The following is a 26,397-nucleotide window of genomic DNA, read 5'->3' as shown; positions in this document are numbered from 1 at the left end:
ACTGACACACACACATGACTTGCTGCACAGAAAATCATCACGTCTGTCCCATAAATTCATTCGTTGCTCTGCAACCTCTCTTCTAAAAGTCAACTACCGCCATTGCTTATGATAGAACTCCATAGTTCCCGCGCTGGTTCTGGAAGTAATGAACATCAAACTTCTTTGGTCACATCAGCTGTTTAAAAATCGAGTTGTAGATGAAAAAAAGTTTGAAGATGTATATATTATGAGGTGATTTAATGAAAGAAAGGCTTCTGATAATAACGTTAAAGCAGAAACTCAGTGAGAAAAAGGCAAAATGGATGAGCTTTTAAGTGTGAGGAAGGGTGAGAGGTGCAGGGGTGTTTGTGAGGGGGGGTTGGAGGAAGACACGAAGTTAAAAATCTTATCTTTATTATTGCAACAAGGAATATAATTATTAAATATATATTATATATATTATTATATATATAATATATAATAATATATATTATTATTACTAGTTAGTTTTACTGAAAGGCGCAGGTCTGTGGTAGTTTTTGGTTTGTATCCTCAATGATGACTTAAGTTTAACTGAAAACTGGGCCTTTCATTTGCAACTATCTCAGGATGAAGTACAAAATTTCAAATACATTGTGTAAACACGAGGGGTGTGTCAGACTATGTCCTGGGCAATAGTCATAGTGAATTTGTTTGGTCATATTTTGCCTATAGGGGACTGATAATTGTTTACAGGCAAAAAACACTGCAAATAAAAGTTTATATAAAAGAAATGCTTACACATTCATTGAATTTTAAATCCTTTGAGTTGCTCTATGTTCCTTGATGTTATGAACTAAACATTTTAAGTAAAACTGATTCCTTCACATAAACATAAGACAATTTTTTTTCCTACAAAGTAGAATTAAAAACCTAGAGATGCACTGATTGCCTATATGTAAGATGAAAATAGCGTGGCCATGAAACAGTGTCAATAGCAGATGTTTATCTGTTGTCTCATATCAGTTTAATGCTGGCATTTAGCACGCACTCCTGCTATTCAGAGAAAAGCTTTGTTGTTGGGCAGAGGATTTAACCTGCTGGCCAAACTTTAATCTGAAATATGTAAATAAATGTAAATATGTATTATTTATTATGACGTGTGCTGCTGACATCTTGGCCAGGTCACCCTTGTAAAAGAGATCTTGATCTCAACGGGTTTTATCTGGTTAAATAAAGGTTAAATAAATAAATAAATTAAAAAAAATCTGTTTTTATGGTTAAAAATGAGGGGAGATGATGTGTTACACCAACAGAAGTAATAAAAAAGTGTTGTTGGATAATATTTTTTGTCAGTATTCACCATGCCAATATATTTAGCCTTTACCAGTATCAATTCCAATATTTAAATCAGACCTAAAACATCCCCCCTAAATCACACAAACAGTTTTGAGGATGAGTTAGAAAAAAATTCAGACCTTAAACAGACTAAAAAAACAAAAACTTCGGCTGACGTAATTATGTTGGTCCAGCCTAAAACTTTACTAACATAGTTTTTGTATGGCTAGTATTTACGGCTGTTATAGGCCAATTTTACAGCCAAAAAATCTGAGGCAAGTCGTAGTAGATTTATCTGCCCTTACCAATAATTCATTTTTTTAGTTAGTATCTGCAGATACCAATATCCTGCTGGTAATATTTTACATCCCTAGCAAAAAACATCCGTATCATTATCAGCCAACTGCAAAATAATTATAGAGCCAATATTTTTAAGATGGGCCAGTCATAGTTTAGTTGGGGAAAAGGAACAAATGATCCTTGTTTCATAAGTGGGTGTTCAACTAAGACACTGGCAGTATATCGACACTCTTTTTTTATTAGATAATGATATATATTTATGTATTTTTTCTTAGCTTTTTGTCTTAATGGACAGGACAGCTGAAGTGAGACAGGAAATATAGGGAGTGAGATGGAAGTCACGAAAAATGAACCAGGATGGAGATACAGTCCTGTGTCCAGGTTGCTGAGTACTGTAGCCTAAGTAGGCGGGTGCCTGTCTACCAACTGACCTAAAGCAGTGAGACTCTTTCGAATGAATTGTTGCATATGAGACTATTTAGGGTTCCCACTAGAAGAATTGCACTGTTTAGAGGTCTCTATTTAGTGTAAATGAAGTATTAAACAGCATCACCCTCAGGATGAGCATGAAGATAATGATGCATCAATCAGATGATCATCCCACTGTGATGAGACTCCTTTAAGAAGGAAATATAAGGAGGGATAAGAAAACCCTTCTCTCTGATATGTGGTCAAGACACCTAGTACAAGAAGAGTAAGTGCTCAATTATGCTTGAATAAGTTTGTCTCCCACTATCCAATTTCAACCCCTGGAGCAGCACGCAATTTTGTCCTAGTAATTATTTCTGAACAAATTAGTTTTCCATAGTTGCCTTTAATGTGTCTGAATCAGGCAAAACTGGATATAGAGGCAGTTTAGGAGCCTCTTGGTATTTGCAGAGTGTGAAAACCTGTATTTAATTGAGTGAATCAATAAGTGCTCTAATGCACTGTCAAAAGACATGGAGAAATGAGCAATTTATTTACCAACATTATTAGACTTTAAGCTGAGCCAAGGTCTCAGGACTTACATCATGTAACTTTGACACCCTCTCTCATGATGCATTTATATCTGAGATTTTTTCATAGAAACTTAAAAAATTTTTTTGTTTTATAGGAATGTTATTTTTCTTCAATGTTACATGCCATTGTACTGTTTTGTATCAAATTTTCTATTTTGGCCCCATTTCTTTTGTTTGTTGTGATTGTCGACCTTATTTCCTCTTAAAAGTAAAAGTTGTATTAATTGTATGATTAATGTAAGTTGCTTATGTCCAAACTGCCAAAAGATCCACTCCCGTTTCGTTAGCTCCATCCTAAAAGTGAAACTTCTAACCCTGTTGTCTTTATATATACAGGTGGCATATTGTCAGTGTTGTATCGCTGAAATTGTACATGCAAATAATGCAAAGCTTGCTTATATTGTTTATAACAGTTTTTCTGCTGCACATTGGAGTAACCTGCAGGGCAGGAATAAAGTACTACTCTGAAAATAAGCATTAGTGGATTCTACCCCCATTCTCTTCAAATGAGAGCAAGGCCATTAACATTTGTGTGTTTTCATTATGTAAATGGTGTTAACACATACTCACAAATTGCCAACAGGAAAGCAATAATTTTCTCCCAGTGATCATAATGTGTCCAAGTGCATCATCTTGATTATGACACGCTAATTACATATTGCCTGGTCCCGTCTTCTCTGTCTTGCCCTACAGATTCAGAAAAACCAAGGATCTTTAATGGTAAGTTTTATTTCATTAGAATAGCAGAAAAGAAAATAGGTCTCCCCCACTATAGTCTGTTACTCTTGGATGGCTTTCTCATTTGAAAAAAAAAAAAAAAAAAACTTAACTTGCATTTTTAGTGAAATATTAGATCATGCTTAAACTGCTGGTATTACATTATGTGCCATTATTGAATAATAGAAATCTTTAAGGAGCTGAAGGACAGCTTTGCCTGAGCTCGCTGCATTTGATTAATCTAAGTAGATACTTTTTATCACACTATTGATTTTCCTCATTGCCAGGAAATTCCACGAAGGCTAACATGTTTTTTTTGCTTTTGTGTCTCTCCACTTCCAGCCTCTCCAGTTACTGCAATGCATCGTTGATGAGGTGAGTCGTCGTCTTATGTGCTTTTGCATCTAAAGTCAGTCCTAATGGCCCGGAAAGCTTATATTTTGTTTCCTAATGAAGCAAACCACTCAGGCGGCTTTGCTCCCCACTCACTCAGCCCTTCACCCTATGCAACTGCCTCAGGCAATACACATATGCACCCGCACATTACTGCAGAGGTTGGGCCTGTCATGAGTGACACACACAGCAACACAGCTCTGAAATCTGTACACAACAGTGACAATAACAAAGCAGGCAGAAATATGTTGAAATGAGATTTTATGGTTTCTCATAGAAAGGCACAACAAAGGAAAACACTACTAAAAAGTATGGTAATGGTGCACAAGTATGGGGGACAAGGGTTGGTGATTAGCCATTTATAAACTAAATTTTACAACCTAAAAGCTAAATATAGGAAGTAATAAGCAGCAAGCATCAAACCATGAAAACAATCTCTTTCCTTACATACTTCTTCTCAAGGGAAACATAAAAACCAGAACAGAGCTTTTCAACCTCAGCTGAGTTTTGGGAGTGTTTTTGTCTGTATTCCTTTTTTTATGTACATGAGTGTTTGAGCTCACATTTCCTTCATCATTTTTAAAAGCACCCATCACAGCCCTTTCCTCCCCTTATTTTTCTCTTCTTATCAGCCCTCTAAAAGCAAAAGTAAAATGCCTCTCTACAGCCTAAACCCACCCCCCTAAACCCCATCACCAGCCATATTACACATTAAACATACAGTGTCACTTGTCCTTAACTGCCTATAGATAGGCCTTAATTAATAATTAAATGCTTTTTGTTGTAATGGATTGACCCAGTCTGAACTGTTCATTAGTCAGCGAGATGGAGGCATCACTCAAACTATTTTTTTCTCTGCCTTGTCCTGTCCCTCCCCTCAAGGCATAAAAGCATTTTTTTTGTCCCCAGTGAGCCAGCCCTGCTTTACCGTCCCAGCTTATGCAGTTTTTTAGAGAAAGAGACTAGAATATAAGATCTCTCTTCAAAGATTAAGTTGCTGAGAGAGAATTTCAAGGTTTAATGTGCAGGAGATTAACTAAAGATATTCATTACCTTAGCTTTCTTAGTTTTTTTTTGCTACTTCTGGACCCACTACAGAGCTACCTGTCTGCCTTGGTCGGCCACATTATAGCTTTGCCATTGGTCAGTTGTGCACAGATGCTGGTCCAAAATCTGAGAGAGGGTTTTAATGATGATCAATTTATTCACTGTAAAAAGCTCACGGCCCAAAACTGACTCCTCCCTGCTGAGAGCACACAGTGGTCAACACTCCACTCCTAAACAACATAGCCTTAACCCTGTATCTTACCTTTCTTTAATGAAAGGTGTAGAGAAGGAGTTCACTTAAGGCAGATAGCTTTTGTGAATAATGAAATGTGGCTGATAAATGATTGGTAAATAGTAAATTGATAGATGATTGATTAACTGATTAATAACAATTCTATCACCAACATTCTACTAAATATAGCAGCAAACTTTAACAGCTGACTGTAGATTTTAGATCTTCTTTATATCAGCTCAGCCTTTGACATTATTCTTTTCTGATGGTAGCATCAGTAAATCTGATCCACAGTAGCACATTTTTTGCGCTTAGCAGGGGAGCCTCATCTGTATCTTTTATGTGTTGTCCCTCAAGGCTGTATTCTTGTCCCCTTGTTGTTCTGTGCATGCATCCTGCTTCAAGGACAACATAGAAGTTAATACAGGTTTGGAGGGGAAAGACCATCTCTTACATCTAAAATAAAAAAGTCAGATCGCACTATTGGGGCTTTTCCACTACGGCTTTTGGCTGCGCCAAGCCAAACCAAGCCAAGCCGTGCTGATTTGCATTTCCATCACTAGTTTAGTCGCGCCGAGCCGCACTCAAAGCAGGCCAGCCCCACCTTCAAGCGCACCGCGCTGATGTCAAAGCACTTTGTGGGGTCTGATTTGCTGGGGGGATTTACCCCCTCCGCTACTGATAACCCCTCCATGATTAATTTTCACCCCACGGAGAGATGGGGGAGATAAGTTTTATCCCTGCCTCTGCCCCAGCTGTCCATAACTCTGTTACAGCGGTGTCAGCATTCACAGTGGGACTTAGCCTAAATATTTATGACACAAGACCAAAACTTGAGATTTTTGTGCATACTACAGTCCAATAGTCGCGCACGGCTTCTCACACTAACTTCTGCACCTACTGATAACAAAGAGACCCACAAATCAATAAAAAGGAGTGTTCTAACTTACATGCAGAAAATCCTCTCCTTTTGGTGATAAGCGTGAGTTATTGTTTGTTTACTGATCACGAATAGAGAGAAAGACGGAGGAGAGAGAGAATGTAAAAAGAGCAGTTTGTAGCACTGCCACAAACGGTCTGCAGTTTGATTTTTGCTTTAAATCAATTTAAAGTCATCCAGACGGTGCAGAGAGATCAAGGAGGGCTAAAAACACTGTGTCATCAGCTCTAGACGTGCCCTCAAACGGGTAGCTCGATTGTGGTGGAAAAGCAAATCCCCTGCTGCACTGGACTGCTGTGCTGAGTCAAGCCAAGCCGCCCCATGTCGTGGAAAGCTCCATATATGATACTCCAAAGTAAATAACCATTAACAAAATCATCTTAAACAAGATACAAGAGTCGCTCAATTGTTTTTTTTTTGTTGTTTTTTTTTATTAACAACAAACAAGTTTTTTACTCACAACCTGGATACCTATATAATTGTTTTGTAAATTGCATTTACATTGTTATAGCTGTAAAGATAATGGGTTAAGCCAATTAGCATTTAAAGATTTTAGCTAGTAACAAACACAGTTGACCAAAATTAAAAATGAGCTATAATGAGATGTCATCCTTATCTTTGCAGTCCCTACTGGTTACTGGCAAGATTTCTCTTCAGGATATTTTTGAACTTTAAAGAATCAAAGAAATTATTTAGCTACCGCATATATTGCTTAATTGCAACTCAACTCTACTTTAGTGTTTCTTCAGGCTCTCTGGAAGGACTCTACAAGCTGTTTTTTAAGTCCAGGCTCAAGAATAAAGATGGCATAATTTCACCAATCAGAACAAATCTGCCACGGAATGAGCCCATGCCTGATCTTGGGCTTGCACTACAAAACTGGCATTGTTATAAGATTTATTTAGGGGCTTTTTTTTTTTAATGCCTTAACAGTGAGATAGCGATAGTGGGGAATGACATGCAGGGGAAGGGCCTTGGCCACATTCTTTAATGACAAATGACTCTGAACCTGCAGCAGACATAACCACAAGGCCACAGGCATCCCAAAAATTGAGATTAAAATCAAATCTTATAGAATTTTTCTGACCAAACAAATACACAGCTATCCACTCTATTCTTCCATCACAGTCAGATTTAAACAGAGACACTTTGGACTTCCACAACTTTATAAATCCTTGTCCGTCATTTTTTATCTGTACAGATCTGGTCGAGATTGAAGGGTCATGTGATGTCCTTTGATTTGATATTTAGTTGATTTTACACACCTATCTTTAAGATAATGGTGGATTCAATCAATTAATTTTACTCTTTGGTGTTAACTAGATATTATCAATAACTACATACAGCAAATGGGATTGAAATACTTTAATTTCTTGCACTATGGTGCTCACATATTGTGTACATTGCATTCCGTTGAGATTTTTAAAGTTGCTTTAATGGCTGATTAACTAATAGACTCTGTGAGTAGATCGTTTGTATTATTGTAGCTAGAAGAATGTATTCAGCGGGGGGTGAAGTGTCTGGCTCTCTTTTTTCTTTCTTTTTCAGTCACACATAAATACACAGTGAGGCTTGGCTAAGAAAGACCCAACCAAAAGATTTCAGTCTCCCAAGGCTCAGAAAAAGGACCAAATAAAATCAGGAATTAACATTGAGTTGAATAAAAACATAGGTATATTAAAATGTTCAGAAAGGACTGACAGTTAAATAGAAGGTTGACTGCACACAGAAAAAGTATTCAAAAACAGATTCTGGGGCCATTCATAATGTTGCAAGGAGTTTGGCCTTGAATGTTGTGAAAATAACTTTGATGAAATGTGATAGAAACTTTGACTTACAATACTGAAATTTCTTAGTGAAGAAGTCATATTTGTTGTAATTTTAAAAGGTCCAGGGCTGAGATTGCATGACAGTCTCACCTGTTGTAGAAAAAGTTAGATAGCCAAGAGTGATTAAGATTTTAGCCTAGTCTGCGCCATAAAGTAAAAAAGATATTTCCTTTTTCTCAGACTTAGTAGTATTGAGGCTTGTGGGTCTGTCTATTGTCTTGAGCAAATGCAAGTGGGTGGGTTGTGTCTTTTAATATTCAGTGTTAACACATTAAAAGCAACATTTCATCCTAGAGAGTGTCCTCTGGAGTATTTTGAATCTGGTTTAATCGTCTCTGCCCATTTTTAACTGTATTTAAAGACTTTTTCCCATGGTGTAAGCAATACTTTAGTTTTACTGAGGCCAAAGAATCTTTCTGTCACATGTTTGGTATCACATTCCTTTCTTGTTATTTAAGTTAACTCACTTTGACTGTATGCAGCAAACTTGCCTCATTAGAAATCACCCTGTGCATCTTCTCAAATTGGTTCTGATGTTTCTTAGACTAACACCCTCATGTTATTGAGCCCATGTCTCATTTCTCTGTAGCCGTTCCTACCATCTGTTTGCTGTCCACCCTCATTAATGTGCCTCTCTCCTCTATTTGTTGAATAGCAAGTGGCTCCACTAATAAAGAACTCCCACTTTATTTTCAAGCCTGTAATTACTGATCTAATTTTGCCTAATAATTGCTTCATGGCAATCACATGTATATTTACTTGTACCCTTGTACCCTCCTAGTGTGTGTTCTGTCTCATAGTGGAGCCCGTTGACAACCAGAGGAATAATTCACTCAGACTAGCCACTTTCATCAGCCTGATTGTCTTTTGTACCATCGCCCGCTGCCACATCAAAGCTGCAGCGGTGCTCCTCTCAGCTGGAGACATGAATACATGCATGCATGTGTTTGTGTCTGCTAAAAGGTGCATGTGCATGCAAATATGTGGGGAAAGTGCAGAGAGAGATTTCGTACAGATTTAGCTTACACAACATATGGATTGGTTGTGTAGTCAACAATTTTGCACAGACTGGGCATAATTGTGCGTGTGTGTGTGGGTGTGTGTGTTTTCACCATAGTACAGCGGTTGCAAATTATTCGGTGCTCTCTCTCTAAACGGAGTGTACACTCAGGCTTGTGCTGCGCAGTGCTCAAGGGCATTTGTTTGTGCATGCCTGTGTGTGTATGTGTATGGGCTATGATATATTGCTCATCCAAGCGGCGGCAGCACTGTGAAGTGCAGTGAGATTAGAGGGGAACCCATTCCTTTGTTAATTTAAATGGGTTCATGCATCATGCTTTGCGGGAGCCTGCCGATCAGAGCATTAAGGAATGGCGAACACTGCCCAGAGGTGTTTTTAATGGCACAGCAGGGCTTCAGATGTAAAGAGGTGTAATTCTCTGCATTTGAATAAACGCTCGGTTGTAAACTGAGGCTTTTTGATATTTGTACACATAGAAGTATTGGTGTTTATGTCTTTGTTGATATCATCGGATGTCACAATGCATATTTTACATCTTTTAGGAACTGAACCTTAATATCCTGACCATCTAACTTTTGATATGTCCTGATACTACCTCCAACACCTGAGGCTGATATTGCTGCACATTCAAGGAACTGTTTGCTAGAATGTAGCAAGTGCTTTTTTTACAAGTACAAGCAGTTCATGTTAGTTATTATGTAAAGTATATTATTCATCCATCATCTTGTTATTGAAACCTGTTTTTTGTTTCTTCATCATAATTTATTTTTGTTTGCACTAACTTTGGTAAATAAACTCAAAAGAGGAGATTCAAATCATGTACTTTTTGCAGTTTCATTCTATCTTGTTTTTTAATTCAAGGATCATAGAGGTAATAATGAGAGTAAATATTAAAATCTTTAATGCTAACAGTCAGCGGTAGAGGAACAAGCAGAGGGAGAAGGGAATCTGCTGAGGAGGGAGGCAGTAATAGAGGGTCAATCTGGAGCAGCTGCTCTGCATAACACGCTTCATAGAGCCTCTATTGACAACATGTAGCAGGTCTGACACATCACGCCCCTCACTTTTGTTTGTTTGTATTAGCAATGATACTTTCACTTAGATGAAGAGCCTAATTCTAATACTGTGGGCCAAGAGCACATTTTTTGTAAGGTTTAGTTGTAGCCCAAGGAGATGCAATGTTTGAAGTGGTTGTGAGATTGAAATCCTGTTTATCAAAGGCTAAAGTGGTGCTGGTTTCATGTAAAAGATTATCAATGTAAAGTAACAGACTGGTCGTGAAAGAAAAGCTAATTTTTAGATTTAAAAAAAGAAGATAAACCTTGTGGTTTTCCTCTAACCTTTCTTCAAAATTTGTATATCCTCTAGTACAGAATGAGCATGCCACGAAATGGTTATAGTTAAGTGTAACAGGAAAAAGTTGACAAATGTTTTACACCACCAGCTGTTGCAGTTGCTCTCCAAATGTCTTTGTGAGTTTTAATGTAGTATCATGTAAATGAGAACTCTATATGCAAGTCTGCTGTGATGTAAAGTGGCTTTATTTTTAAGAGTATTGAATCCACGTTTCAGTTTTAGTGCTGTGAGTTATAATCCAGGATCAAAATGTGACTTATCCAAATAATTTTGTTCCTTTTCCCAGGATCCTCCAGTTCTTCCTGTGGGCCAGTTCACTGAAAAGTTTGTTCACTTCATCACTCAGTGGTGAGTCATTTTCTGTTGCAGTTCAGTATGCTTGGATTCAAAATGTAGAGAAACATAATTTATTGTAATTTAAACCCTGTGATATTAAACTGAAGTATGTTTGGTCTTAAAGGCTTTTGCCTGTGTGCTGCATGTCTTTGTAATTCTAGTTACCCAAACATATTAAGAGTTTACCATTAGAGCCCCACAAAGCCTGATTAACAATACTTAAACCGCAGGCTACATTGGTGTACAATAGTATAAAATGAGATTAAAGTGCATTTAACAGTCTGTTTTAATGTACTGTGGTTTCAATGGCTTAAGTGATCATATTTTTAAGGAACGGTACATTTATCTAATGCATTTAGACAAAGACAACGTTTACCTTGCCTCTGCCTCTGATTCATTAGCCTCTTGTGACCTTTACAGTTAAGCAAACATCAGCTTACACACCTTAACCACATGTAAGCAGTTTGTGTGAGCGTGCGTGCAGCCTGCATTGGCCTGCTTTACCAGCTGTTGTTTATACCCCCCTGCCTGCTTCTTTACTCAAACATGGCATCTCTCTCTCAGGACACTCAGAGGTACAGGTACAGCCCTGCCTTGGTGCAGAACTGGCACTGTCCTTTCCCCTTGGCTGTTTTAAGGGAACCAGGGCCCTTTTATTTGTGATATACGAACAAATTACAGGACAAACTTCAGATCAGACCCTGAGTTTATTCCTCTATGTCCCCTATATGGCTGGATTTGATAGATTGCATACTTTGCAGGACATACATAAATCTACAGATCCAATGTTGGTGCTCTAAGTGTTCTGAATAAAAAGACAAGTTCTTGAACTAAGAAATATTAATTGAAATAAGAAATAATAATTAAATTACAATTTAATATTGATGTGCTGTTTTGTTTTTAGTGTGTATTGTCTATCCAGACCTCTTCTGTTCCTGTGGAATGAGAGTTCATGTTTTACGTCTCCTCTTTGAAATTAATTTATAATTGAAAATAAGCTATTCAAATTCAAGTTGGAAGCAAACACTCATAAACACACTTTGAATAGAATCTGGCTATTGACTGGTTGTGTTTTTTTCCTTTCCAGTATGCGGCGGCAACCGAAGGAGAGGCCTGCCCCCAATAACCTCATGGTAAGTTAAACCTTCCATTAACCAGCTCCAAGGACTGCAAAATATAAGTTTTGAATAACTGCACTCAAAGGATAATCATATTCATGCATTCCAGTAAAAATTCAATTAAACGTTAATTTGTTATCTGTAGTTTTTGAAGTATATGATTGTGTTTTAGCAATGATTGAGGTGTTTTGGGCCAAGGACCCTTGAAGTTTGTATTACTGTGTGGGAACAACAGTAATGAACTTTATGCTACCAATGAAAGGTGTCAGAAAGGTCAGGAAGGAAACCTTGAGGTAGGATTGAAATGCGCCTCATGGATAATTTTTTCAATTTACTGCGTTGGAGCCAACATGAATGAATGATACCTAGCTGTTGCACAAGAGTCGAAGAATTTTGGTTTACAAAAAGAAGTTTTATTGCCTGATGGAAATTTGATTGAGTGAAAAAGGAATTATTTGAAGTGCTTGTGTGTGTGTGGCTGTCTGTATTCATCCATGTACTGTTAACAGTGTGTGCCTGACGCATCTACTTGTTCTCAAATTAATTAATTTGATAAAAATCGTTTAAGTTTACCTCAAGAGTGACCTCTATACTGATCTGCAAATTAATGACAGGAGAAGATTCTTGCTGTTTTCTCTTTTATTGTGAAATGTACATCACCAGGGTATTTATGTAATGAATTATACGTCCCTTTTGGTGGGATGTAATTCCCTGTGTCTGTTAACATTAGATAGCCAAAAGAGACTCTTGGCCATAAATGTTGTAAAGATATAAAAGAACTTTAGATTGAACTTGAATGAAATGCCTCAGTCCTTACGTAGACAAGGATATTATCTGTTGTAAGGATAGCACACGTGTCCCCAACATTTTGCATAAACTGCCTTTTAAGAGTTGCAACACCCTGTGCTTTTTGTATTAGAACCAAGGACAGCGACAGTGAAGTCCAAGGGGAGAGGAGGGGTGAAGGTTTGTGTTGTGGGGACGCAGGGCTGGAGGGTGTAAATGCAGAGCTGCTAACAGATTGTATGTTCTCAGTCTCACACCAGAGCGGAGGAGTAAAGAGAAATGTTGTCTAGACACTCTTTGGGAATTTGTGGCTCCAGACAAAAGTGTTTCTCTTGAGGGGAAGACCGTGTACTGCAGATTCGGTTTGACTGGTGTTGATGTTCTGCTTTGACAGAACCTTTTTTTTTGTTTGTTTGATTTGAGGGACACATTTATACTTAAGTGTTGTTTTCTGACTTTATATTTCTTCAGTTGCTTTGAAAACAGTTTTTACTTCCTTTGTCATTTACTGTGATTAACGTTCCCGATGTTTTAAGGGGAAAATATGAATACTCTAAAGTAGGAGTTATCCAACGTTGGGGTCGGGATCCGGGGTCGCAAGACACTGAGGGGAGGAGTCTCCAGATGCCTTAAAAAACTAATAACATTTCTGAATGACATTGTTGCCACTTTACACCAATTTTGCCTGATTGTAACCCATTTTTATCACTTTTTCCCACCAATTTTGCTAGTTTTAACATATTTTTGCAACTTAAAACCCATTTTTTGTGAATTTTAAACCTTTTCCACCACTTTTTTTTTTCTACCTGTTTTGCCACTTCTAAACCAAATCTTGCAGCTCTCTGCCTATTGTTGGCTGTGTTGGCACATTATTTCCACTATTAACCCCTTTTACCATTTTTAGCCACATTTCAAAATTTAAAAAGCCCATTTTTGCCAGTTTCTGACTATTTCTGCCTCAGCTAACCCTTTTTTTTGCCAGTTTGTATACATTTTCATCCCATTTCACCAAATGTCCACCTATTTTTTACACTTAAAATCCATTTCAGCCACTTTTGAATTCCTTTTTACCACTAACTATGTACATTTTTGCCTCTTTGACCTATTTTTGCAATTTTTTTTGGGGGGGGGGGGGTTGCCACTTTTATCTAATTTCTGGCATTTCTAACCCATTTCTGCTGCCTTTAAAATCTAATTCCACCAACTTTCCCAGCAGTTTTGTTTTTTTTTTTTTCACGTATTTTAATTCTGTTTTTAACAAAGGATTTACATTTTGTATTTACATATCTGCACATGACTATTCTTGAATGTGCTAGGCTGTGTTCAGTCACCTTCAGGTACAGTGGGGATCCCGGTCTTTGGTGTCTTTATTTTGTGTGTGTTGCAGGCAGCAGAAAAAGTTTAGAACCCTTGCTCTAAAGTACTAATTGATCTGTTTTTTTATAGCCAAGTGTTGCTTTTTCAAAAAACAAATAATAAATGAAAGAGATGGGAAAAGTCACAGCTACATCTCAATTTTTTTTCGTAAGCGATGTTTTGTGGCCTAGCAGTGGTTGTTGCTGTGTTTGGAATGCTGACATTTATTTTCAATCAGTTTTTCTAATGATACAAATGTATGCAGAACTGCTTAATATTTACCAAAGAGATGAGTTTTGAGGAAAAGTATCCCCATAAAGTGTATGCCGATAAAAACCTATAAAGAAAAATCAGTCATGACTGAACTTTGATTTGAAAAAAAAAATTAAATTCTTTCACTCCTGTAAATTTCAGTCCATGTCATTTTCTGAGCAAGAGCATACCGCCTCCTGAATGACAAGCCAAAAAATGTTCCCACACCAGGCACAATTGTTTTAGATTGGAGCTTTGCAAGATGGATCTTCCTGATGACAGACATGGACGCTGGCCTGTTGATCAGTGTTGCAAGGTTGTGCTTGACCTACATGATGTTACATACTCCCAGAGCTCCGCTGTAGAGTGTAATATATTAAAAGGTTTAAATTACCTGTAGACTTGATCAATCCATGGGTCTTTATAGATGTTAACTTTTTTGGATTGAATTGGATTGTGGGAACCCTTCCTGATGCAGCAGGACTTGTTGGATTGTTACGATCAAGAGAGTTCACTAGAGCTTACCAAATGATAAGATCAGTGACTCTACAAATTGGCTTTTTTTTCTTGTTTTTTTTCTTGTTTTTAACCTTTTCTTGTAAGGTGACCTTGAGTGTTTTGAAAGGCGCCTTTAAATAAAATGCATTATTATTATTATTATTTGTTTGTTGATGGTCTGACAGATATGTAGATTGTGGCTTCAAATCATAACTTTGTGGTTATTTATAGTACAAGTGTTGTTCTCACACAGTGTTTGTGTAAATAAACATGATAATGAGGCGAAAACATTCAGATAGCCCATGCTGTTGAACTTTTAGTAGGTTTTGATGCCAAGTTACTTTAATTAACTTGATTTTGAAAAGAATTAAGGAATAACTGCTCTTGATGGAAATGTCTTTAACAACTAACAAAGTAAACATTTTGTATTAACTTTAACAGCCTCTGCTAGTCAGTAAATGTTTTTTTTTTTCTGCTTGTGAAACTGACATTTTAGCATTGTAGCAAATAGTTTCAAGTGGACACTCAAGGAAGTGCAGTTTTTTTACTGTTAGGCATTGGGTTTATTCTCCAACACCAGAGGTTGCCACTTGGTCATAACACTTGGTCATAAAGACCTCCGTTTGACTTTTGACTGGTGGACTTTGGATTGTATCACTAAAACTGTTCCTGTAAGAATTTATCTTTTTCCTTCATCTCTTCCACATTTCTACTTTGACCCACTTCCTTCACATTCATCGTGATCCCGGCACTATCTTCAAATATTCACAGTCCCTCTCTTTTTTCTTCTCCTCCCAGTTTCTCTCCATCTCCCTTTTTCTTTACCTATATTTTTGTCCTCCGGTAAGCCTTTCATTTCTTCCTCTGCCTCGATGAACTGAGATGTAAGGTCATGGATGCCTGCCTTTGTGGCTCTCGCCTGCTGATTGTCTTTCTCTCTCTTCTCCTTCACATTCCCTCTTTCTCCCCACCTCTGCCTCTACCTCCCCTGTTCCACCAGCCTCCTGAGTACATTAAAACTCTTTACCTATTCTATCTGTATGTTAATGCACTCAGACACAGCTCCCCTCTCTCTCCCTCTCTCTCTGCTGTACAGAAAGTGCCACCATTTGCTTCAGTTTTTTTTTTATCTCTGCAACTCATTTCTCCTGAAAGATAATGCGGGAATCACATAATAGTGCAGACACTGAGCAAATAATGTTGTTTTATGACCATTCAAACTCACCTAGTGGCTCTAGTTTGCTCATCAGGTTTCAGCGTGTGGTTTCTCTAATCACTGCTATAGCTTTTACTGACATTATGTTCTCTGGGATTTATCCTATTAGAGCTTCTTTTAAGGGCTGCTGTTTGATTGTATCCCCGCTCTTGATGGCTTTTGTCCCTGAAGCTTTACACAGTGGGCTATAACTACTTGTTCTGGATGTTTTGCTCATTGTATTAATATTTTATCACATTCCGTTCATCATTTTAAACAGTTCCCTGACTAATAGTACAATGAAATTAAACCAACGTCTTTGGTTTATTGTATATTCCCAGTGGAGGTCTTTAAAGCTCCTAAATGAAGGACCTAAAGAACCCAAAATTTGTTTTGAGACCTGGTTAAATCTTTCAAACACCTTCAAACCAGCTAAATATTTTTAAAGTTGTGTTTATACTTTAGGTGTCTAACCAACAAACTCATGGTCTCATGGCCACACAAACTTGTTGAAAGTATTTCCTTTCAGTGTTTTGTGGATCATTTTTACTTCGCCTTTTTGCATTCTACCAAGAAGCTGTGGGAGGGATGTGTACACATTGCTTTGCATTTGTGAAAAAAAACTATTCAATAGTTCTAATAGTTTAGTTTATGGAGTTTATTTGTGCTAGGAACAATATTCAAAAAATATCACTAGTCTGAAGAAGAAGATCCTTTTACTAGAGTAAGTCTACAAGCTCATTTCCTCTTATTGTGACAGTCTGTTTTTAAGAAGCAAACAAACAACACTTAATTCTGCCATAAATGATAAATGTATTCCTACTCAAATTTAGACATTCAGTAATGGAAAAAAAATGTACTTTCTTTGGATTACTTTTACATTACAAGCAAAATGTGTTAATAACAGTAAAATCAAGTTTGATCTGACTCTATGGAGCTTAAACTATACAATTAAAATTAACTTTCTTGATTAAACAACAAGGAGGGTGCCTCATGGAAACAGTCCTAACAAAGTGCTAACACAGAAATGATGCAAAAAAACTCAAATTCTTCTACAGTGAAGAAAACTGCCTGTAGTCAGATCTAAAATTTGAAAAACACTCCACTGCGGTATATGTTCTGCCTAATGCTCCATAAACTTCATATTTTATCATTAGAGGAAGTATTAAGTTGGTGTACATTCTGCCAAACGATTAATCAGCTATACATGTCGGCAGAAATTTCCATATATCTGGCGGTGTCGGTGATTAACTTCATAAGATACGATCTGCAGAAACTATATGAAGGCGATAATATTGTTTATCCTCTTTAATAACTCTCTCTTTTAAAAAAACAGACTTTCTTCATGCTGTGGTCTGTTTAATAGCAACTCCAACACCTGAGTTTCCTCTGAGGGTGTAATAAAATAATTTTGATCTTACTCGATCAAAATGAAATGAATTAGAAGTCACCCTGGCGTGATTTCATTTCCACCTCTATGTACCACACAAATGGTGTGTCTTTTTTTATTTATAACTCACATTTAATCAGATTTCCAAGTTAACCTAACCTTGTAAAGCCGATGGATTTGCCAAATACCATGTCTGTCATCTGACAAATCCATCTTGCAAAGCTCCAATCTGAAACGATTGTGCTAGGTCTGAGAACGGCCCTGACCAATTAGTGTCATTTAAGAAGAAAGAGGCTGTAGCTACAAGCAGGGTTTTATTGTATGGGAAGTCGATAGCAATGGCTGTTGCTGTTGTAACGTTTAGCTTGGATGTAGCTATAGCATAGTGGCAGTTTTATCCAAACTTGACCACATTTCTATGTAGATTAAAGAGCAAAGAACATCTCTGAAAGCTTTTCATGATGGAAAAAATGTTTTTACTCTTCTCCTGGCCTGCTTTGGCATGGATTTGTGATAGTTACAGGAGGGGTTAAGTTGTACTGAAAGCTGATATTGATAATGGGTGCTGCTGAGATAGCGAATAGCTTGGATGTAGCTACAGCAGCAGTTTTATCCAAACTTTATTAAAACAAGAGTGACGAGCCACACTGAAAGCTTGTCTTGGAAGGAGATGTTTCTACATTTTCCTGACTGGCCTCAGCATGAGTTTTGTTCACCAACAAGCTCCACTATTTATAAACTACGGCAGTGCCTGCCTCAGCTCAGGATGCCAATTGCCTTCTGAGAATTTTATGAAAAGTCCTGCCCTTCCCAAACTCTTTGTATGGGAGGTTTAATGCATGAATTAGATATATATCCATGCACTGGCTATATGAAACGGTCTATCTGGCTTGTCAGGTTAAAGTGAACCAGCATTTCTAAAACGCTGAATCCTCACATAAGGTTGTTTTTAGCTGTTGAAACTTCCTGCTATAAATCTTTGCTGTGAGGTTGTAGTGATGAATATTGCATCAGAAATTAAATCAGTGGATTGTAATTTCAGACCTTACCAAAAGCACTGGAAGATTTTTTTCAAGTGAAAAGTGTGGTAAAAATAAACTGTTTTATTGTTCAAAAGTCCAAACATGCCTGAATACTTGAGTCAGTTCAGGCTAGGTCAGTCTTACCTGTGACTCATAATGAGATGATGACCCATCAGACAGAAGAGTGAGTGTGGTTTTTCCCTCCTCATACGATGCATCTTTCATTGTGGACACCTTATCCTGTCATCATTAGCTAATGACGTTGGTCAGTTGAGGAGACGATCCATTGGCTGTTTCCCAGAACGTTAGTCGCAGGTTTTTAGTGACGACTTCTCCTGTCTGAAGTTTCTTGATTTTGGATCATTCTCCTGACCTTCACTTTCAGCCCGTCAGTATCGACGGTCTTGGTACTCTTCTACTGAGCTACCAAGCGGGAAGAACAGATTATATAGTGTGTTAAATTTAGCCTTGTAATACCTGACTCTTCAAACGGATGCAAATAGCCCATTATTTTCTGTGTCTGTGGGCTATATTGACATTTATGCATTGCAGTGTTTAGGAAAGAAGAAAGACCACTCTGATGATCCCCCACCCTTGTATTCTTTGATTGTGATTTGATGGACACTTCATTTATCCCTCCCCCCTCCCTCATCACCCCTCATTCCCCAGCCAGCAGCCTTCACACTGCCTTTTAGCACCCTTGTCAATGCAGCCCTCCTATTCTGCTTTTCTATTCATAGGCACACACACAAATTTTTGTGCCCCCCTTACAACCCCAGAGACACCAGATGAGCCCCTCAGCTCCACAAAAGATCCTTTCCTGCATCTGACTGTCCTCAAATCTAGTTTAGAGACGCACAAATACACTTAAACCCACACAACACATTCATAGACACAGAAGCATTGCACCACCTAGTTTGAACAACTGTTACCCCCAGTTTGTTTTTGTTATTAACCAACTCTGGGACAAGTTAAGGTTGGATCACAGAAAAGTGCAATTACCCTTGATTTGCATCTGCAAGAAGTTATCTCTGTCTAAAAATGTAGTTGGCATTATCGCAGTAAAAAATGTTGACTAAGTCTTTGCACATTTTTTTAGAATTATGTTTCGAAACTTAAAGTGTTAAAACCACTGGGATTCAGTGTAATAAACTGTGAATAAGAGGGTGTATACTGATGCCTTCAGACTCTAAGAGGGGAGCAGCAGCAGCTCAGTCTGTAAGGACTTAGGTTGGGACTTTGAGATGCACCATAGTGGGTTTTTGCTGATATTTCCAAAACCATTGTTGTCAGTGTGGCTAAACACTCTATTGCCAAAAGTATTCACTCACCCATCCAAATAATTGAAATCAGGGGATCCAGTCACTTCCATGGCCACAGGTGTATAAAACCAAGCACCTAGGCATGCAGACTGTTTCTACAAACATTTGTAAAAGAATGGGTCGCTCTCAGGAGCTCAGTGAATCCCAGCGTGGTACTGTGATAGGATGCCACCTGTGCAACAAGTCCAGTCGTGAAGTTTCTTTGCTCCTAAATATTCCACAGTCAGCTTTCAGTGGTATTATAACAAAGTGGAAGCGATTGGGAATGACAGCAACTCAACCATGAAGTGGTAGGCCATGTAACATGACGGAGCGAGGTCAGTGGATGCTGAGGCACATAGTGCACAGAGGTCGCCAACATTCTTCAAAGTCAATCGCTACAGACCTCCAAACTTTATGTGGCCTTCAGATTAGCTCAAGAACAGTGCACAGAGAGCTTCATGGAATGGGTTTCCATGGCTGAGCAGCTGCATCCAAGACATACATCACCAAGTGCAATGCAAAGCGTCTGATGCAGTGGTGGAGAGCACGCCACCACTGGACTCTAGAGCAGTAGAGACATGTTCTTTGGAGTGACGAATCGCGCTTCTCCATCTGGCAATCTGATGGACGAGTCTGGGTTTGGCGGTTGCCAGGAGAACAGTACTTGTCTGACTGCACTGTGCCAAGTGTAAAGTTTGGTGGAGGGGGGATTATGGTGTGGGGTTGTTTTTCAGGAGCTGGGCTTGGCCCCTTAGTTCCAGTGAAAGGAACTCTGAATGCTTCAGCATACCAAGAGATTTTGGACAATTCCATGCTCCCAACTTTGTGGGAACATGAAAGCTTTCCTGTAACTATTTTACTCAGTCAATTCAATATTTTAAGACGTGTTTTTTTGTTGCAGCACTACTGCCATGTTATGGCTGGAGTGCGTTTGAAAGGTGTTCACTATTTGCCATTGAATAACAAAAGAATAATTACTGTGAAATAATGTTTTTCTTAATTTTAATAGAACCTTTCAAGACCAACAAGTTCACAAAGAGCTTTTTAAAGGAGATAAAGAAACACAGGCAAGAATACAGGGTACAACTAATTAAAAGAAACACCATAAGACACAAAACACACAGTAAGAAAAGGCCAATCCAAACACGTAGGTCTTAAGTGACTTTTGAAACTAATCAACAACCACAGATCTTACATCTTCATCTACTGTATGTCTGTGACATAACTGAAGTTCTAAGAAACCAACACATGCCCATTACTTCAGAAAGAATCTTTTAACTGAGCATCCATATTTTTAGATAAATTATCTTTTTAACTTCAGTTTTACCATAAACAGTTAGCAATACTAAATCTGTGAATCTGTAATTGGCAGTTTCCGTCTTGTGTTGGCTTCAAGTTAAAAACTCACAAAAACATCCTTGTCCGTCTCTTAAGAATCTTCTAATTTTGACTATTGAATGGCACTTTTTCATGGTGTCTGTCCCTTACTGCCTGTATTAAAGCTGATATCTGTTATAAACATTGGCAGAAGTTTTAGTTTCTTCCAATACTGATAATAAACTACTTCAGCTATCATCTGCTGATACCGACACTGCTGATAATATTGTGCACCCCTGGTAAGAGCCTGTGGATTGCTGGTTCAAGTCCAAGTTGGAACAACTTTGAAAGCTGGTCTGGTAGCTGGAGAGGAGCCAGTTCACTTCCTGAGTACTCCCAAGATGCCCTTGAGCAAGGCACTGAACCCCCAACTGCCCAGGTGCTTCTTCATGAGCAGCAGCCCTCACTCTGAAAGCTATCCATTTGTGCATGACCATAGGATCTGCATGTATGTCAGCCTTTTTGTGTACAAAGTTTTCAATAATTGAGTTAAAGAATTAAAGAAATATTCTTCTTCTTCTTCTTTGACAAGCACCATTGACAGTTTAAAGAAAAGTAAAATGGTAATGGCCTTACAAGCTTCATGGATCAGCAAGGAGTCTACCTTTAGTACAGTTGCTGAATAGAATTGAGGTAACTGTTAAAACATTCTCCGTGCTAAGGAGGTTCTTCTTGAACACGAGTAACTGCCCTCGTGTAGTGAACTGGACTTTTTTCTTTATTAAATTTGCATGAAAAAGGGCCCATTTTGCCTCAAAAGCATGCATAATGTGTACTATAGATGTCTGCTGTTAGTGCTGGAGCTCCATTACTCTGGTTCAAAGTTTCAGGTGCACTGTAACCTTTACAGATGCCTTTAGAAGTAGACAGTTTCTTTCAGTCTCTGGTGGCCGTTAAAGCTGAACCCTTCTTTTCTGACTCTCTCATGTTGACTCCAAAAAGTTGCAGCTAAATTAGATTATTTAACTCCGTTACAGTTTATTATTTTTCTTTTTTAGTAATGCTTTTATGTGCATTTACCCTGCATGAGTTCCTTTTTTCCTGTTTCTCAGACTTTAAGGAAGTTTAAGTGTTTTAATGTTCACATCTCTCTATGTGCAAAAAGGATTTTCACGTGCTTCCCTTACGTACTACTACTCATCTTGGGCTTTTTGTATCTTGTCAGACTTGTGCTAAATCACTGATGTCTCCTGCTCCCTAAACTTTTCTGTCAGCACCTTCATCGCCAGAATGTTTTCACATTTCCCCCTTGGGTCTTTGCTGACAGAAACCCCATTCACACATTCAGTATGGTTCTGCTGTGGGACTCTTCAGTCACGCCATTCTGAATGAGTCAAAATTACATCTCTCTCACAAAACACACATAAACACATCGAGCCATCCGGTTCTTCCCAGAACCTAACTTCCCCTCTATGAGCAGATGTGTGACGAAAAGCACGAAGTTCACAAGGGCATCAGAAGCCCTCTTCTCTTTATATTCATAACCATCAGGGGTGGGGTTTTTTTTTTTGTTGTTGTTTTTTTGCCTGATCCAAACATAAGCCAGGTATACAGATAACACTGGACATAGATTGTATAGCTTTAATAACTTCCCATTTACCAAGCCTTTTTTTTAATTGCAAGGACCTGCTCCAAAATCCCATGATGATGACAGTCAAGAGGCTGAATTGACGCTTTAAATCACCAGCTTACAAACCACGGGAAAGTTTTGAACCTGTTGTGTACCTGATTTCAGTAAGGGACACCAAGTAGACAGTTAACACATTATTTGTATTTTTGGCGTTGTTCACTTCAACATTCAGGAATAATTTGGACATTTTAATTTTGAAATTAGGGATATTGGAATTTTGCCAGTTTCTAATATGGAATTGTTTACAAGTAAATTTTAGCTGTTACAGATATCAATTCTGGTATTTAAATGAAGATCAGTCTTAAAACTTCAGTCCTTAAAACACACAATTTAAAATTTGAGGATGAACAAATTCACACATTTCAGATATTAAAACACATTTTAAACTGTGAGAAATTATGATGAATAGACAAAAACACTTTAGGTGATGTTCAACTGTTGGTCCAGCCTTAAACTCCCCAAACTTATAATTGTTAAGCCAATATTTTAGCTCATATAGGCAGATTTTTACTGCCAAAATATTGTTAGTAAATATTAACAGAAGTTTTCATATCTGTCAATACCAATAATATGCTGATAAAATTGTGTATCCCTATATGAAAATAATCTTTCGCTGAAAATGCAGCATTTCTCATCCTGATTATTTTGTTTTACTCTCTTATTTTTACCTTCCTCCCTTGACCAACATTTAGCATAATATATGTGGTGCTTTTTTCTATGTCGTCTGACTGGGCTCGTCTAAACTCTACTTGTTTTTTATTTTCACCAGGGCATCTTACCTGGTACCTGGTACTATTTTTTGGTATCGGGAAAGTGTTCACATGCACATCCAAACCAAAGTGGGTCGGTGCTTGGCCGACAAAGGGTACATCAAAAAAACAAAAAAACTTAACGTCTCTCAAGCTGCAGGGCTCCAAAAGTCCAAGTTATTTATTGCACCGAAGTGCTGCTGTCACTTCTGGCAAGGCTCCAAGTGAGCTGAGTCAAAACTGAAATGTAGGGGTGTAACGGTTCACAGAGGTCATGGTTCAATTCATACCTTGGTTTTGGGGTCACAGTTCAGTACAGGTTCAGCTTAATAAAAATGAAGTGTCCCAGATTTTTAACTCTATTTCTCCCTCACTTATGATTAATCTTTTCTTTTATTATTATTAATGCTAGCTAATGATTTTTTACATGTTCAAAATAAACATTACATCAAATCAGTCAACTAACCAATATTTTGTTTTGTGTTATTTAGAATTATCAATGATAGTTGATGCAGCCTGTGATTTAAAACAGGGTGTCCGCGGGGTTTTAAAAAGTATTAAAAGGTGATAAATTAGAATTGCCAAATTTAAGGCCATTAAAAGTGTTAAATGTGGTTTTAGAGGTATTATTTTTTGTAAAATAGGTATTATTTTTACAGGCTATGAGCTGTCCTATTCTGATTGAAATTCTATCTGCTAAAGTTCGTATTAGTTCGTTTAAACGTGGGCTAGCATGTCTGGGCACATGACTGAAGATCCTCGTCTCAATCTGAAGTCTCAGCTTTGTAGGCTATGTTTGATGACGTCATATTCAGTGGTCGTAAACACTTTGCGTGCTCAACTGAGTAGCCAACTGGCTGGCTTATCTTCAGCGTCCAGACAACCATCATTGTCGTCATGGGCAAATGCAAATTTTCTGACAGCGGGGTGGAAGACCCAGCATTTAAGGACTGGCTCAGGCCTGTAGTAGGGAGTGACCAGCAGGCTTATTGTTCAGTTTGTAAAACAAACATCAACGTCAACTGGATGGGAACTAACGCATTTCATTCGCATATGCAATCCACTAGACATAAAAATGGAATGTGTGGTCAGCGAGAGCAGTTAACTCTACCACTCTCAACTTTCTGTGCTGCTGCACCACCACCACCGCAAACTAGTGCCATGGTACTAGCCAACGTTACGGCTCCAGCAACTGTGTCAGACCTCTGGGTGAGTATGGGCGCCACACCAACACTGCGTGCGGAGGCTGTGTGGTGTCTAAACACTGCAGTTAAACACCATTCATTGAACTCCAACAAAGGAATAGTGGAGCTGTTTTAAGAAATGTTTCCCATCTCTGACATCGCAAAGTCATTCACGTGTGGTAAAGACAAAACCGGTTACATCATCAGATTTGGATTAGCATCCTTCTTCAAAAAACAGCTTGTCGATGGCATCGACAAGGCTGGGCCATTCGTCAAAAACGGCCCAGCTAATCACTACATCCAATACACTCAGAAGGAGATACATAGAGAAAAAAGAGGAACTGGTTAAAATGGACAAAATTATTGAAAAAAGGCCATGCAATTAAGAAACTTGTCATAAGATTCTTTGCTCATGAGTTCATATTAGGCCTATAGCACATGTTCATGTTAAAATCCATAGCAGTTCAACAGTTCATACAGTGAATGCCAGCCAGTGTGCTGGAACTATCTCTTTATTGCACATTATATGTTGTTTTTTTAAATTGTCTCAAAGACCATCCAGCATCATGAAGTGCTATAATGCGGACGCTTTCATTTTCAGTGAGCTCTCAACGTTTTACCATTTTGAACAGGAATGAGGGATTTCAAACTGAATCCACCCAAATTTGAGCCGGCTCACTGGGCTTCTCTGAGAAGTCAGAAATGAATCAAGCATAACATTCAACCACTAAAACTCATTTTTCTCTTCAGGAATGCAAGTAAATAACTATAATCTGACATAATAATCAAGAAATAATAATGTGCTTTACTATTTTTTCATTTTTTTTTGTAAATCAGTATATTTGAAAATTCATGGATAACAAAAATAATTATATTTTAGCATTAAAAATATCATTTGGGTTAAAGAGCTTCTACATATCGGTGTATAAACCATTGCAGAAACATAAGAAATGATTTTGGTAATTACCAATGCTGTTAATTTATGGTAGCTGTGGCATAAACCTTGCTTTGGTTAGGGTTAGGGTGGTCTAATAAATTTGTTAAGCACTGTATACGTCAAAATCTGCGTAAACGTTAGAAAGGTCGCTGATAAACACTTGCAACTCAGTGTCGTGATGGTTTTAAAAACATTTCAAAGGTAGTAAAAAAGGTATTAAAAGGTATTAAATTTAACTTAAGGATTGCTGTATATACCCTGTAAAAGAAAATATGCTTAATGAAAACTTGCTGCTTTCAAGCCTCTCTGGAACAAAACCCAACTCCTTGTTGTGACAAATTGCCTCAGATCAAAACAGGTACACTGCTGCCTCAATGCCCTTTATTTTTTGTTGCTGTTCGATGTTTTGTGCAGTTGTGCCATGCCAGCCCCACCTACATTGAGGAGGTACTATGAAAGCGTTTTTTTTTGTCATTGAAAATAAAGTGCCTGCTACCAAAACTGAGTAGAGTGGAGCCGCTACCACATGTGGAAATACATCATTCAGTTTGCAGATCTGGAGAAAGCAGTTTATTGATATCTAACATGTTTAAAAGCAGCACATAGATTTCATGGAAGCATTAGGTGTTCGTGAAAGCAGCATTTTGACATTCCTAAACAAAGTTACCTTACATCCCCTCTGCTCTGACATCGACCAGCATTCTCACACATCCTGTTAATTCATACTGACACCAACCAAAGCCGGACCGTTTCCAGAGAAAGTAAGCGAGTAGCATGCTAATCTGTAAAGCTGTAGTCATTCTCCCTTCTTTCCTGTTCCCTCACACACATCCACACACTGGCAAACACACCACATTTCCTTTAACACTATTCTAATGAGGTGATGACCACTCTCTTGTTATAATTGCCTCAAACTCCATTTAATTTCTTCTGAGCGTATTAATCATACATTGAGTTATTTAAAATCGCATAAATTAATCTTAGATTAAACAGACCCTTCAAAGGCTCAAACAATTAAAGAGTTAGGTGGTATTTCCCTGGGGTTTAGGTCGTTTCTATTTGAGCAGAGCAGTTGCAGGTGATTATCCCATTTTGATGTGGCCAGACGGTGATTAATGTAACTTTGAA

At 38.0% G+C, this 26,397-nt stretch overlaps 1 protein-coding gene across 9 annotated transcripts in view; it reads left to right on the top strand.

Moving 5' to 3' along the window:
- Positions 1-26,397, top strand: part of map2k5 (mitogen-activated protein kinase kinase 5) — a 120,457-nt gene that overhangs the window by 76,141 nt on the left and 17,919 nt on the right. For all 9 annotated transcript variants that reach the window (XM_041784270.1, XM_041784303.1, XM_041784278.1 and 6 more), the window contains 4 exons: positions 3,294-3,320; positions 3,660-3,692; positions 10,422-10,483; positions 11,559-11,604. In XM_041784270.1, coding sequence (XP_041640204.1) covers positions 3,294-3,320; positions 3,660-3,692; positions 10,422-10,483; positions 11,559-11,604 — 168 coding nt within the window. The remainder of the gene's footprint in view (positions 1-3,293; positions 3,321-3,659; positions 3,693-10,421; positions 10,484-11,558; positions 11,605-26,397) is intronic.

This window comes from Cheilinus undulatus, linkage group 1 (genome assembly GCF_018320785.1).
Source record: "Cheilinus undulatus linkage group 1, ASM1832078v1, whole genome shotgun sequence".
In the NCBI taxonomy this organism is placed as follows: domain Eukaryota; kingdom Metazoa; phylum Chordata; class Actinopteri; order Labriformes; family Labridae; genus Cheilinus; species Cheilinus undulatus.
The sequence above is the reverse complement of the archived record's forward strand: the minus strand, read 5'-3'. Positions and strand labels throughout refer to the sequence as shown.